Source organism: Pleuronectes platessa, chromosome 6, assembly GCF_947347685.1.
Source record: "Pleuronectes platessa chromosome 6, fPlePla1.1, whole genome shotgun sequence".
In the NCBI taxonomy this organism is placed as follows: Eukaryota; Metazoa; Chordata; class Actinopteri; order Pleuronectiformes; family Pleuronectidae; genus Pleuronectes; species Pleuronectes platessa.
In genome coordinates this window covers 20,494,275-20,506,458 of record NC_070631.1, presented here as the reverse complement: position 1 = coordinate 20,506,458, position 12,184 = coordinate 20,494,275, and the positions used below count along the sequence as shown (strand labels likewise).

Below are 12,184 nucleotides of genomic sequence, written 5' to 3'. Positions count from 1 at the left end.
GGGATGGAGAAGAGGAAGGAGAAGCTGGAAAGAGAAGCTCCGTGTGTCATGTGTCATAAAATAGAACAAGTAACGTACTTGCGCACTAATTAGCTCTAACTATAAGCTTTATCAAAAAGGAAGGTTTTGAGCCTACTTTTAAACGAAAAGATGGTATCTGCCTCCCGAACTGAAAGTGGTAGATTATTCCACAGGGGGCTTGGTGGCTAAAAGCTCTGGCTCCTACTCTACTTTTAGAGAATTTAGGGACGACAAGTAGGCTTGAATTCTGGGAGCGGAGTGCTCTAGCGGGTTTATAAGGTACTAACAGCTCTTTAAGGTAAAAAGGAGCTATATTATTAAGGGCCTTGAAGGTGAGGAGAAGAATTTTAAATTCTATTCTAGATTTAACTGGAAGCCAGTGTAGCGACGCTAATACTGGAGAAATGTGCTCTCTTCTCTTTGTTCTCGTCAGGACACGTGCTGCGGCATTTTGGACAAGCTGTAGAGTCTTTAACGACTTACTGCTGGAGCCAGATAATAATGAATTACAATAGTCCAGTCTCGATGTAACAAAGGCGTGGACTAGTTTTTCTGCATCTTTTTGGGAAAGGACATGTCTAATTTTGGAAATATTACGCAAGTGGGAAAAAGCGGTCCTAGAAATTTGTTTTAAGTGACTATTAAAGGATAAATCAGGATCGAAGATCACTCCCAAGTTCCTGACTGTTTCATTGGAAGCAAGGGCAATGATGTCTAGCGCAGGTATATCATTAGATAATGCATCTCTAAGGTGTTTGGGGCCAAGTATTATAACCTCTGTTTTGTCTGAGTTTAATAAGAGAAAATTGCGGGTCATCCAGGTTTTTATGTCCTTGAGACATGTTCGAAGTTTAGTTAATTGATTACTTTGTTCAGGTTTTATTGACAAATATAACTGGGTGTCATCCGCATAGCAGTGGAAATTTACCGAGTGTGTCCTGATAATGTTTCCTAGTGGAAGCATATATAATGAGAATAAAATTGGGCCGAGCACAGAGCCCTGTGGAACACCATGGTTAACTTTGGTGCGCACAGATGACTCATCATTAATTTGCACAAATTGGGAGCGATAAGAAAAATACGATTTAAACCAGTTAAGGGCGGTTCCATTAATGTTAATTAACTGTTTGAGTCTTTGTAATAAAATTTGATGGTCAATTGTGTCGAATGCTGCACTGAGATCTAACAGAACGAGGACAGACACAAGTCCCTGATCTGAGGCTATTAAAAGGTCATTAGTGACTTTTGCCAAGGCTGTCTCTGTACTGTGATTGACTCTAAACCCCGATTGAAAGTCTTCATATATATTATTTTCCCGGAGAAACTCACACAGCTGATTGGCAACAACTTTTTCTAAGATTTTAGAGATGAAGGGGAGATTAGATATTGGTCTGTAATTGGCTAAAACCTCTGGGTCTAGGGTGGGTTTTTTGAGTAGGGGTTTGATGACAGCTATTTTAAAAGACTGTGGTACATAACCTGATGATAATGACAGATTGATAATGTTAAGTAACGAACTATCAATTAGGGGCAGAATTTCTTTAAGTAATTTGGTAGGAATGGGATCTAAGATACAGGTTGTTGGTTTAGAACCTGAGATTAATTTGGTAAACTGATCACGGGTGATCAGAGAGAAGCTGTCTAAGTAATGGGTAGGACTCTCAGCCGTTTCTGAGATCTCTGTTGTTGGGAGGGTATTAGTGCCAATTGAGGGCAGGAGATGGTTGATTTTATTTCTAATAGTTTGAATTTTATCATTAAAAAAGGTCATAAAGATATTGCTATTTAGGGATCGAGGAATACTGGGTTCGGTGGAGGTGTGACTCTCTGTCAGCCTGGCTACAGTGCTGAAGAGAAACCTGGGGTTGTTTTTATTCTCTTCTATTAGTTTTGAATAGTAGGCGGCTCTTGCTTTGTGGAGATCCTTTTTATATTCTTTAACACTATTCTTCCAGTCTATTAGATTTTCAACATTGTTGCTGGAGCGCCACTTCCTTTCTAGTTTTCTTGATAATTGTTTTAACTCATTTGTCTGGGAATTATACCACGGAGCTAATTTACTATGTTTGACATTTTTCTTTTTTAGAGGCGCTATTGAGTCTAATGTTAATCGTAATGAGTCTGCAGAGCTATCGACGAGGTGGTCGATCTCAATGGAGCTCAGGGTTTTAAAGAATTTGTTGTTTATATCTACTGCTAATACGGGTTTAAATGTAATTGGGATTATTTCCTTAAATTTAGCTACAGCACTATCAGGTAGACATCTAGAAAATAATTTTTTTATTAGTGGCATATATTCAGTTATTGAAAAATCAAAGGTTATTAAATTATGGTCTGATAGAACTGGATTGCGCGGAAGTACTGTTAAATTTTCAATTCCGACACCGTACGATAATACAAGGTCAAGTGTGTGGTTACCACAATGAGTAGGTTTGTGCACACACTGACTGAAACCAATAGAGTCTAGTATTGAAATAAATGCTACGCTAAGGCAATCTTTATTATTATCAACATGAATATTAAAGTCACCAACAATAATAATTTTATCGGTCTTTAGGACTAAGTTTGATAAAAACTCAGGGAATTCCTTTAAAAATTCAGTATAAGCCCTGGGAGCACGGTAAACTACGGCAAATATGATTGGCTGTTGGTGGTTCCTGGATTGGCGTGGAAGACTAAGAACCAGACATTCAAATGATTTGTAGCTGAGTTTAGGTTTAGGATTAATTGATAGACTGGAGTTAAAAAATAGCAGCAACTCCACCTCCTCGCCCAATTTCTCTAGGAACCTGTGAATTGATATGACTGGGGGGAGTAGATTCATTTAGACTGACATATTCATCAGGATGCAGCCACGTCTCAGTGAGGGACAATAAATCTATGTTGTAATCAACATGAACTTCATGGAGTTCATGTCTGAATAGTCAAATATAGAAGAGGTGGAGTCTTTTTGACCTGTCAGTGCTCTGGGGCCCTCAGGATTGAAATATCACTGAACACCCTCTCTGGTCCTGCAGGGGGCAGCAGCGCTTTACAGCAGCGGAGGGAAAAGAGCAGGAACAAAACAGGGAACAACAGAAGCAGAAGAAGAGACGCTGCTCCATCCTGTTTACATTGGAGTGCAGTCAGCTGTAGGTGGACATAGACAGACAGACAGACAGACAGACAGAGACACAGACAGACAGTAAGAATGTGAGACAGGAGCTTGAGCTCCAGCTCCTCAAGGAAATGGACGAGATCAGGTCAGCAGCTTCTGTTCAACTCTCATCGATGTTCATGTTCCAGCCTGGCACTGGGTTGTCTGCGTCGTGAGAAAACACTGCTCACAGATGTTTCTCAGTTTCTCGACATGTGACAAGTCGCCACAGACTCGAACATTTCAAACTACAGCTCAGGAGAAGATTGAAGACTGAAGACTGATTTCCTATAAAGTGTCTGCTTGTTCTTTTAAGAGTCCCCAAGCTGCCTGTGCAGCTCTAAACCTGACAGGAACTATTGAAGCTGCACATTTGTGTGAATAACAGTTAGTTTAGGTAGTTTGTTGTTTATTTGTTCTTGTTTAGTGGGTTTACATTGTGTCTCGTCTCATCTGTAGGTCTTTGTGTCGCATCCCCCTGTATTCAAACATATAAATATAATATGGGTGAGATATTATTAAGCATTATAGATCAATAATAAACAACGGCCACATGACTTAATCCCGCAGATAAAATATTCCAATATATATAATATAAGTCTCTTTTTAGTCACAGCCCAGGATTTTCCTCGGATGTCCTGATTTGTCTTTTATTTTTGATATACCAGTATAAATAATTTAAGAATAAGATTATTTCCGTGTGCCTGAGCAGAACAGAGGAGCAGTAACAGCACAGAGGCTTGTTGGCCGCTCAGTCATGTGCTTGCTGCAGTCATGTGGGGGGGGGGGGGGATTTATTCTGCCTCCCTGCTCAGCACAGTTTAAAGTGAAACCCCCACAGTTCCCTGCCTGACTCTGTGGGATGTGTTCGGAGGTCTCTTTGCAGCCTGCTCTGCTCTGCGGGAACCGCTTTACTTTCATTTTCACATCCTCATGTTCATTTCTTCACTTCATCATCATGTGACTTTATCTGACCACATCTGACAGTGCATGTTCATGCCGACTCAAGTGGAGATCTTTAAAATCTTTAACTGTTGCATGGGCTTTTTAATTGCGGAAAAGATCAGTTACATTTTAGCCTTGAACGTGTTGAGTCACGTTTCCAAATTTCCCAGCACACCACAAACTGACAGGGCTCATCCTCGCTCATCTGTTGTTGTTCACTATCCACCTGCTTAAACAAGTAGAAGATCCACCCCCCCACTGTAGTGGTTCCACAGTAGGATCAGTTACCCTCGGGCTCAGTCTGACCCTCAAATCTTTTCAGTTTCAAGAGTACATGGTCGTTTATTGTTTAGTATTCGTCTTTCTTCGTAGGCCTCTTTCATACAGAGACATTTCAACCTGTTGCAGTAAGAAGCACAGGTGTAAATAAGAATATAAATACAAAAATAAAAGACTGTCACACGGTTATGTCTCACGTCTTACTAACGCTTCAGATTCTCTTCAGTATCTCAAATTCTCATTCAAGTTTCTGTCTTTTTCAGCTGGGGAAATTAACTTCTGAAAATAAAAACAGTAAAGCGTAAAAACATAAAATGTATATTATTCTGGCGTTAAGATAAAACAAACAAGTCGTTTGGTTGCAGTTTTCTTTTATTATCTGAAAATCGGGGCTACAAGAGATACTTTAGTCTCCACAAAGAACATATTCAGCTTCATTACTGTATTTATAACATACGATAAACTAAATCCGTGTATTTTATTTCATTTACACTGCAGTCCTCTGTTGGGCAACGAACCCCAGGAGAGGACAGACCTTCTGTCTCCGAACCTGCAGCCGAGACACCAGCAACTGATCCCAACGCCGTGTGGACCGGTGAGACGCTCCAGCCTGCATCCCAGTGTCATGACTAAACCATGCTGAAACCTCTGTGTGTCTGCCCTTCAACTTCAGCTTTATTTTACACAGTGTAATGAAGCGGAGGGAAAAGTGTAACAGGAAAAACTGAGATTCTGCACTAATATATCAAATCTAAATCATCTTTCAATGAATTCTGTGTCTCATAAAATACAAGCTTAGAAAGAGGTGTTAAGCTAATGAGATTTTCTCTCCCAGATACTGATTCCAATACCTGGACCTTGCAGTACCAAGTACTGATCAGTGCATTTAGAAAAATACCTTAACCTCTTTAAACCGCTGTATGCTGCTAACCCTGTATGGAAGTATGTAGGGCTTGGCTTACGTTGAATACTGTAGAACATCTTTTATTATCTATTATGACAGTCAGAGCTGCACAAAGACACAAAAGAAAAATACATCTAGGAGTACACAACAACTCCTTCCTTTGAAATAGCTCGAAACTGAGGACGTGCATATAGTACATGTTCCATGATCAAATTGCTGCTATTTTTGTTAACTCTGGCCAACGCTGCACTTCCTCAAATCAGCTGATCTAAAAACAGTACTTGGCAGAGTGGCAGTAGAACCTAACTGCTTTCAGTGAGCAGGGACACAAAGGTGATAAAGACATGACAGTTTCATATTTCTGATGGATTAGAATGATCCATTAGAAGACATTTTATGTTTTCTATTTATTATATATTCTGATATATTATAATTATGTAGTTATTAGAGTATACATGCACTTCACATGAAACTAAGAACCCTTGTGTTTTCGTTGCATTAGAACAACCCTCCAATTCAACAGAAGCTGATCTGCTTCTTCTTCCAAGGAGGCCACCATGTTTTATTTTTACAGTAGCCCACCATGGACATGCTCAATTTTGTTATTGTATATTGACTGAAAACCATCACAGGTTCTTTAAAACATTTGGAAGAGGAGGATGAGGCAGACTCCAGTGAATCCTCCACACTGAACCTTTTAGAAATCCTGTTCTCTCAGCCCAACTGTGTTTATAGTTCATACTTCTGCTGTCTTCAGTTGTGAAATCCGCTCTCTCTTGCATAACGTGCCGGTTTGGGCGACAGTTGGATGACAAGTATTTTCACAATCCCCGCTCTCTCCTCCCCCCCACTCCTGCAGATAAAGCGGTGGTCGGAGCTGTCATGTCGGCTGAAGCTTTACTTCTGTTTCACCATAGCGTCTCTGCTGGCGCTGCTCGGCCTCACGCTGACCAGCGTCTACAAGCAGCGCACGGAGACGGACGTGTCTGATGAGGACAACTTCTCCGTGTCTCTCATCCAGATGGTGGGAATACGTGAGTTCCATCTCTTGTGTCAGGTCAAGGTTACACAAGGTTTGCTGGTGTAATCATGTGATGAAGGAGAAGATGACAGTGGTGTCACAGTCCACTCTGTGTTGAAAAGATCCCATGATGCACGCTGTGGGCATTTCTGGAGATTCATTTCCCGACATTTTGTAAATCTATCACTATCGTTATAGATTATTTCCTCATTTGGTCGATAAAGTATTAAAACTGAAAATTACAATCAAGTTCACAGAGACTGAGGCGACTTCTTCAAATCTTTTCATGTTTTTTTTTAGCTGTTTGCCTAAAACCAACATATAATTATAAAAAAATAAGAAGAACAGTATTATTTTAAAAAGTAGAGCAAGAAGCTAAAACTACTGAAATATTTGCTTAAGGAAAATGATTCAAACAGGTAAACAAATACAAACATTTGATAGATATTCTGTCGATCCATTAGCAGAATAGTTGACGGTCATCAGACTCATGAGTGGGAGAGACGTCATCGCTCGTGCCTGCAGCCTGACGACAGCACAGGATGAGATGCACGTGCACATGAGCACCAGCTTCCATGTGATAAAGAGGGGTTTGCATGGTTACCGCTGGTTACGGGATTGTCCATGCAAACATCTGGTTTCAGAAACCTGGAGTCACTCCCATGAAACAAGTGGAGTAGATGTAGTTGTAGCCACAGTTTTAGAGTGAGGGTGCTGGCACGAGGCCGGGTCGCCTTGTACCGTTCCATGATGTCCCTCCCTCCCTGCTCCCCCGCTGACCTCCACTTTGAACTTCAACAATACGCAATACGTTTTTGTGTTGCATGACTTTTAGATCAGTAGGGGGACTAGTTGTTAGCTGCAGTCCAACACATGCAACAGACACACACAGCAAATGGAGCAAATGCAGTTGACCCAGAATCAGGATCCTAATCAGAGGTGACGGGTTGGATGAGAACATCAACTGTGTGTGTGTGTGTGTGTGTGTGTGTGTGTGATCATTAGTGTTGTGTCTCCTGCAGTGTTCTGCATCTATTACATCAGCCGTGGCGTGCTGCAGGAGAACAGACAGGAGCTGGTGGTGTTCGTGCTCAGCGTGTTGATCGTCATGATGCGATCTGTGGTCAACTTCTCTGTGTCGGGGTCAAAGAGCAAGCAGGAGCTGCTGGTAGGTCGCCCTCTGCTGGACACAATTATGATTACAAAATATCTGAAAAGACAGTGCTTGAAGTACTGACACTAAATCATTTTTTTAAGAATACAGATTCTTTGATTGATTTTCTTTTTATAATAGTTTTATAAATAACAGACCAGAATCAGCTGCTTTCAGACATGCACTGAACTTCTGCTGACTTGCTCTCCAGTATCAAAGTTCTGAAAGTTCCGTGTACCAGTCATCGTGTTTGATATCAGTAACAGAGAAGTGAAGTTTTATGATGTTCATGCGTAGGTTTTCGGTTAGAGAATATATATATATATATGTCTCCCCCCGCCCATCCAAAAAAAGAAACGGTGGAAATAGAAGTTCTTCTTTTAAGATCATTTCATAACCTACTTCCTTTTTTCTTTAACAGATTGATTGACTTTTGTTATGGATTTACAAGACAAACACAAATCAAAGTCTCACATTTACTTGTTATAGACCAATTTTTTACTCTTTAAACATATATTTGACAGTAATCATGTTTGGTGTCAGTGACAGAGACGTGATATTTGTGTCAAGGTTTTATTTTAGAGAATTTAGATCCACATGTTTTAAATGTGTAATTCTTTCTCACCAAAAAGATGCAGAGAAGTAAGAAAATGTTTTCATAATTATAATAAAAAAACCTGCAAGTACAACTTTAGAAGTGCTCACCCTAAATTCTTCTTTTGAGATCTTTCATTACCTACTTTGTTATTTCTTTGACAGATTGATTTTTTAATCAAAAATCTTAATATTCGGTCATTATAGAATACTTCTTTCATCCTACATAGTTTCTGCAGTTTTCTTCTAAAACATCGGCCTGTCTTTTTGACAGAGGTTGTTTGGGCTGGTCACTGTTTTGTTCTGAGTGTAAATGATTCCAGTCAAATGTAGAATCAACATTAGTAACATTGTTAAACAGGCAAACACATGAGTGCTGACACTCACTTCTAAAACTAATAGTAGATTTAGTGTTAAACCAGATCCTCACTGGGTTTAAGAGAGAAACCACCGACATCAGAATTACAACAGGAGGAAAAGATGAGCTCTGATACATTAACCTCACTGACACACAGTGATTCACACCAGCTGAGGATTCCTCCCACTTCAGTCCTGTTGAAGGAACTCATGGTTCCACCACTTGGTGTCACTGTTGTTGAAGTTTTCACTCACTGAGATGGACAGATGGAGAGACAGGCAGGCAGACAGATTATTAGACAGACCGACACATAGATAGAGGGAGGGACTGGCAGACACAAAGACAGACAGATTGATAGATCAGTGTAACATCCCATTACGTCACATACAAGCCTGACGAGCTGGGTTGTGTGTGTGTGTTGCAGGTGCGTTTCGTGTGCATCATGTGTCTGGGCGTTGTGCACGTCTTCTGCACGTCGCTGCTCATCAAGAGGCCCAACATGATGGCGTTCCGTGTGGGCGGGGCCCTGGAGAGTCTGCAGGAGCAGTACTTCTTGCTCAACCTGTGCTTCTCCATGGTGACCTTTGACCTGCAAGCTCAGGTACACACACACGTTCCTCTTTGCAAACACGTCAACACTGCCGAGGCCACACTAACTTTTAGTGGGTTTTTTTTTTAACACCCTGGTGACAACACTGTGAGAAGACATCAACATTGATTTTGTTTTAGTAAATTAAAGGTTTGCGACTGAACTTTAACGGTGTGTTGCTCTATTTGTGGGTCTGCTGCGTCAAGGATTTTTCCAGGTTAAGTAAAGGTTAAATTAAAAGAATAAATAAATGTTTTTGTGTGGTTGTGTGTATCCTCAGCCTGTTGAGCTGGTTTTTCCTCCTCCAAGCTCAGTCAGAGATGAACCCATCTGTGTCAGAGGTGATTTGAACAGTCTCCAGAGAGCGTGGGAGACCTGCTGTGTGTGTTACGATCAGAGTGTTGACAGAGAGAACAACACGAGGGCGAGTTTTTCTGGTCAGTTCAGATGCCTGGCACTCGGAGCTCGGCTCGTGTTGTGCTCACCTTCAGGTCAGGGGTGTTGCTGCTGCTCCTGGAGGAGGAACTGGCGTCTGACTCTCCTGCGTCTGTTGATCAGTAGTTGGTACAAAATGGCCACTGTGCATAAAAGCCTGGGTGTGTGTTTGATAGAGAAACGAATGCCAACACCAGTGTTCCCAATGTCAGGGACATGCTGAAGGCTTCATTAGTAATGTGTTGTTGTTGTTGTGTTTCAGCTGTGTCTGTGTATCCTCATCACAACGTTGGACTCGGCCATGTCTGCTCGCAACAGCATCATCCTGGGAGTTGGAGTGGTGTGGGCCTGCGTCACCGCTGCTGTAGGAGCCGTCGCAGTGAGTTCTCTTTCCTCGCTGTCTGTTCACACCATGAGAGAGAAGTCCAAACTATTGTTATTAAAATTCAGAAAGAATGTGAGGATGTATACACATTGTTTTGCAGGTGTTGAAGGAAGCCAAGGTTCTGGTTTGGGTTTTCATGCTGCAGAACCTTCCTCAAGTCGCCTTCTTTGTTTACCTGATGTACACGGTGAGATTTAAAAGACTCACAACTGTGACTTTACTAGTGACCTCACAGCATGTTTCTTCACTACCTTGTTTTGTTATGTTTTGTTGTTGGTTGGTTTGTATGTTTATTTGTTTATTTTACAAGATTCCACAAGACCCCACTGAACAGTCTGCCATGACACTTGGTGGAAGGATGCAGGGTGGGTCAGGGAAGAGGACATTACATTTAGGTGTGGGTACAGATCAGGGGATCAAGGAATTTCTTTTTCACTTTCTCTAACATTGGAAGATTGAGTATTTTCAAAGTTTTCATCATTTTCCCAGAGAACATTACATGGATCATAAAGGACCAATGATATGAATTATATAAATTGTGGGTGAATGTGACGTTAACTGTAAATAGCTCTGAGTTGTCGATAAGACCAAGAAAAGTGAAAATTAATTCTTATATTTAGATTAAAAAAAGGGACATCAGCAGTTTTTTTCCATTGAAGGCAGATTGTTTCTCCTGTTTACAGTCTTTGTGCTAATCTATCCACATGTAGCGTAGCACAATATAACCTATTTATAACCTTATTTTATAAAAATTTAGACATTCTCATAGAAGTATGATAAATATAAACATAAACATTTACAGCTTAACGTCATCATGAAAATAAATAGAAACTAACTAGTAAGTGTCAAAAGAACATTAGAGTTTTATTTTAGCAGAGATATAAATTAACATGTAACATAAATATTGTACCGCAAGTTCCAAGTACCTCGAAATCATACTGATGCACATTACTTTAGCAAATACACTTTCTACCAGTGTAAAATGACACTAAAAAGCATAAAACTCCTGAAATAATGTTGAAAACAAGTCACTGGAAAGTAATTTGAACATTCTGAAATGGATTGCTGAAGGAAATTGATGGTGTGCTTTAATTCCAGGTGGGAGAGCAATGGTTTGAGAACAAGACGTACACACTGGAGGCCGCCGCCGTCACCGGAGCTTTGATCTCACTGGTGATTAAAGTGGTTTTAATCTGGGGCCTCGTCAGACTCGTGCACAGCTTCGGTCAAGGTCTGAGGGAGAGAAGTGAGTCCGACAACCATTTTTAATTTCAGTCCTTCAGGAGTTTCTCTGAGTCAAAGACAAAACTAGCACGACATCAGGGGAATATTTAACTTCACAGCAGCACAGAGATTCCTCAGCTGCCTCTGTCTCCATGTGGTGAACTTGAGCCGTGGACATCACTGAACTTTCTGCCGTTTATGTCGGTAGGAAAGCAGCAGGAAACCAGAGTGTTAATTGTTTTTTCTTCTTAATTTCCAGTGTTTGCACCAAGCAAGTGAGAAAACCCCAAGTGGTCGAGGAGGAGAATGTCAGCTGAGGACATGACATCAGCATCTGCAGATTTTATTCAACATTAACTCCAACCAAATAATCAGTGATTTTATAATCTTTTAAGTGTATTTTTCAGCCTAATGTGCAGATCTAACTGTATTGAGCTAACATCTCTTTTGTCACTGTGCCTGTTGTACACTATGTAAAACCCCACAATGGTTTTTAACTTACTTCTAGTGCTGCTTTTAGACATTACATTACATTTCATTTAGCTGACGCTTTTATCCAAGGCATCTTACAATAAGTGCATTGAACCATGAGGGTACAAACCCAGAACCACGAGAATCAAGAAAGTAACATTTTCTTGCACATGCACTGAACTCTGGATAACTACCGGACATTCTCCATAGTGTCTCCTCCCAGCTCGAGGATTCACCACGAGCGAGTGATGTGTGTTGATGACGTCTCTAACACGTGACAAACTCAAAACAGATTAAAAAAGCTAAAAAGAAAACAAAGAGAGACTTTGGTGTAAGAGGCGGGTGTCGATGTAAACCAAACCAGATGATGGTTCCTGTGTTGTTAACGTGTCCGAGCGGAGGATCTCCTTCTTCGTTGCTCATGTGTGAAAGGTGAAGTCACTGTGCGGAGCGCCTGCAGAGTTCATGTCTGAAAACATTTTATGTGCTGAAGCCAAAGTTGCTTTTTTAAATTGCAACGCATATCTTGTGAATCTACACACTGGAATGTTGTATTGATTTATTTTATTCTAATGTTTTTTCTAACCTTTCTACTGCACCTTAACGAACTGAAAGTGTTTTTTATTGAAGGTTTAAAATATAAAAAACCTTGATTGTTTGGATTTGTTG

At 40.6% G+C, this 12,184-nt stretch overlaps 1 protein-coding gene across 1 annotated transcript; it reads left to right on the top strand.

Annotated features, from left to right (window-relative positions):
• The first annotated feature begins 3,077 nt into the window (after positions 1-3,077).
• On the top strand, positions 3,078-12,173 carry LOC128441750 (uncharacterized). The gene is made up of 9 exons (XM_053423831.1): positions 3,078-3,263; positions 4,880-4,976; positions 6,145-6,319; positions 7,329-7,474; positions 8,836-9,012; positions 9,698-9,814; positions 9,921-10,007; positions 10,919-11,066; positions 11,304-12,173. The coding sequence occupies exons 1-9, from the start codon at positions 3,250-3,252 to the stop codon at positions 11,321-11,323; spliced, it is 981 nt and encodes a 326-aa protein (XP_053279806.1). The 5' UTR covers positions 3,078-3,249; the 3' UTR covers positions 11,324-12,173.
• Positions 12,174-12,184: the final 11 nt, after the last annotated feature.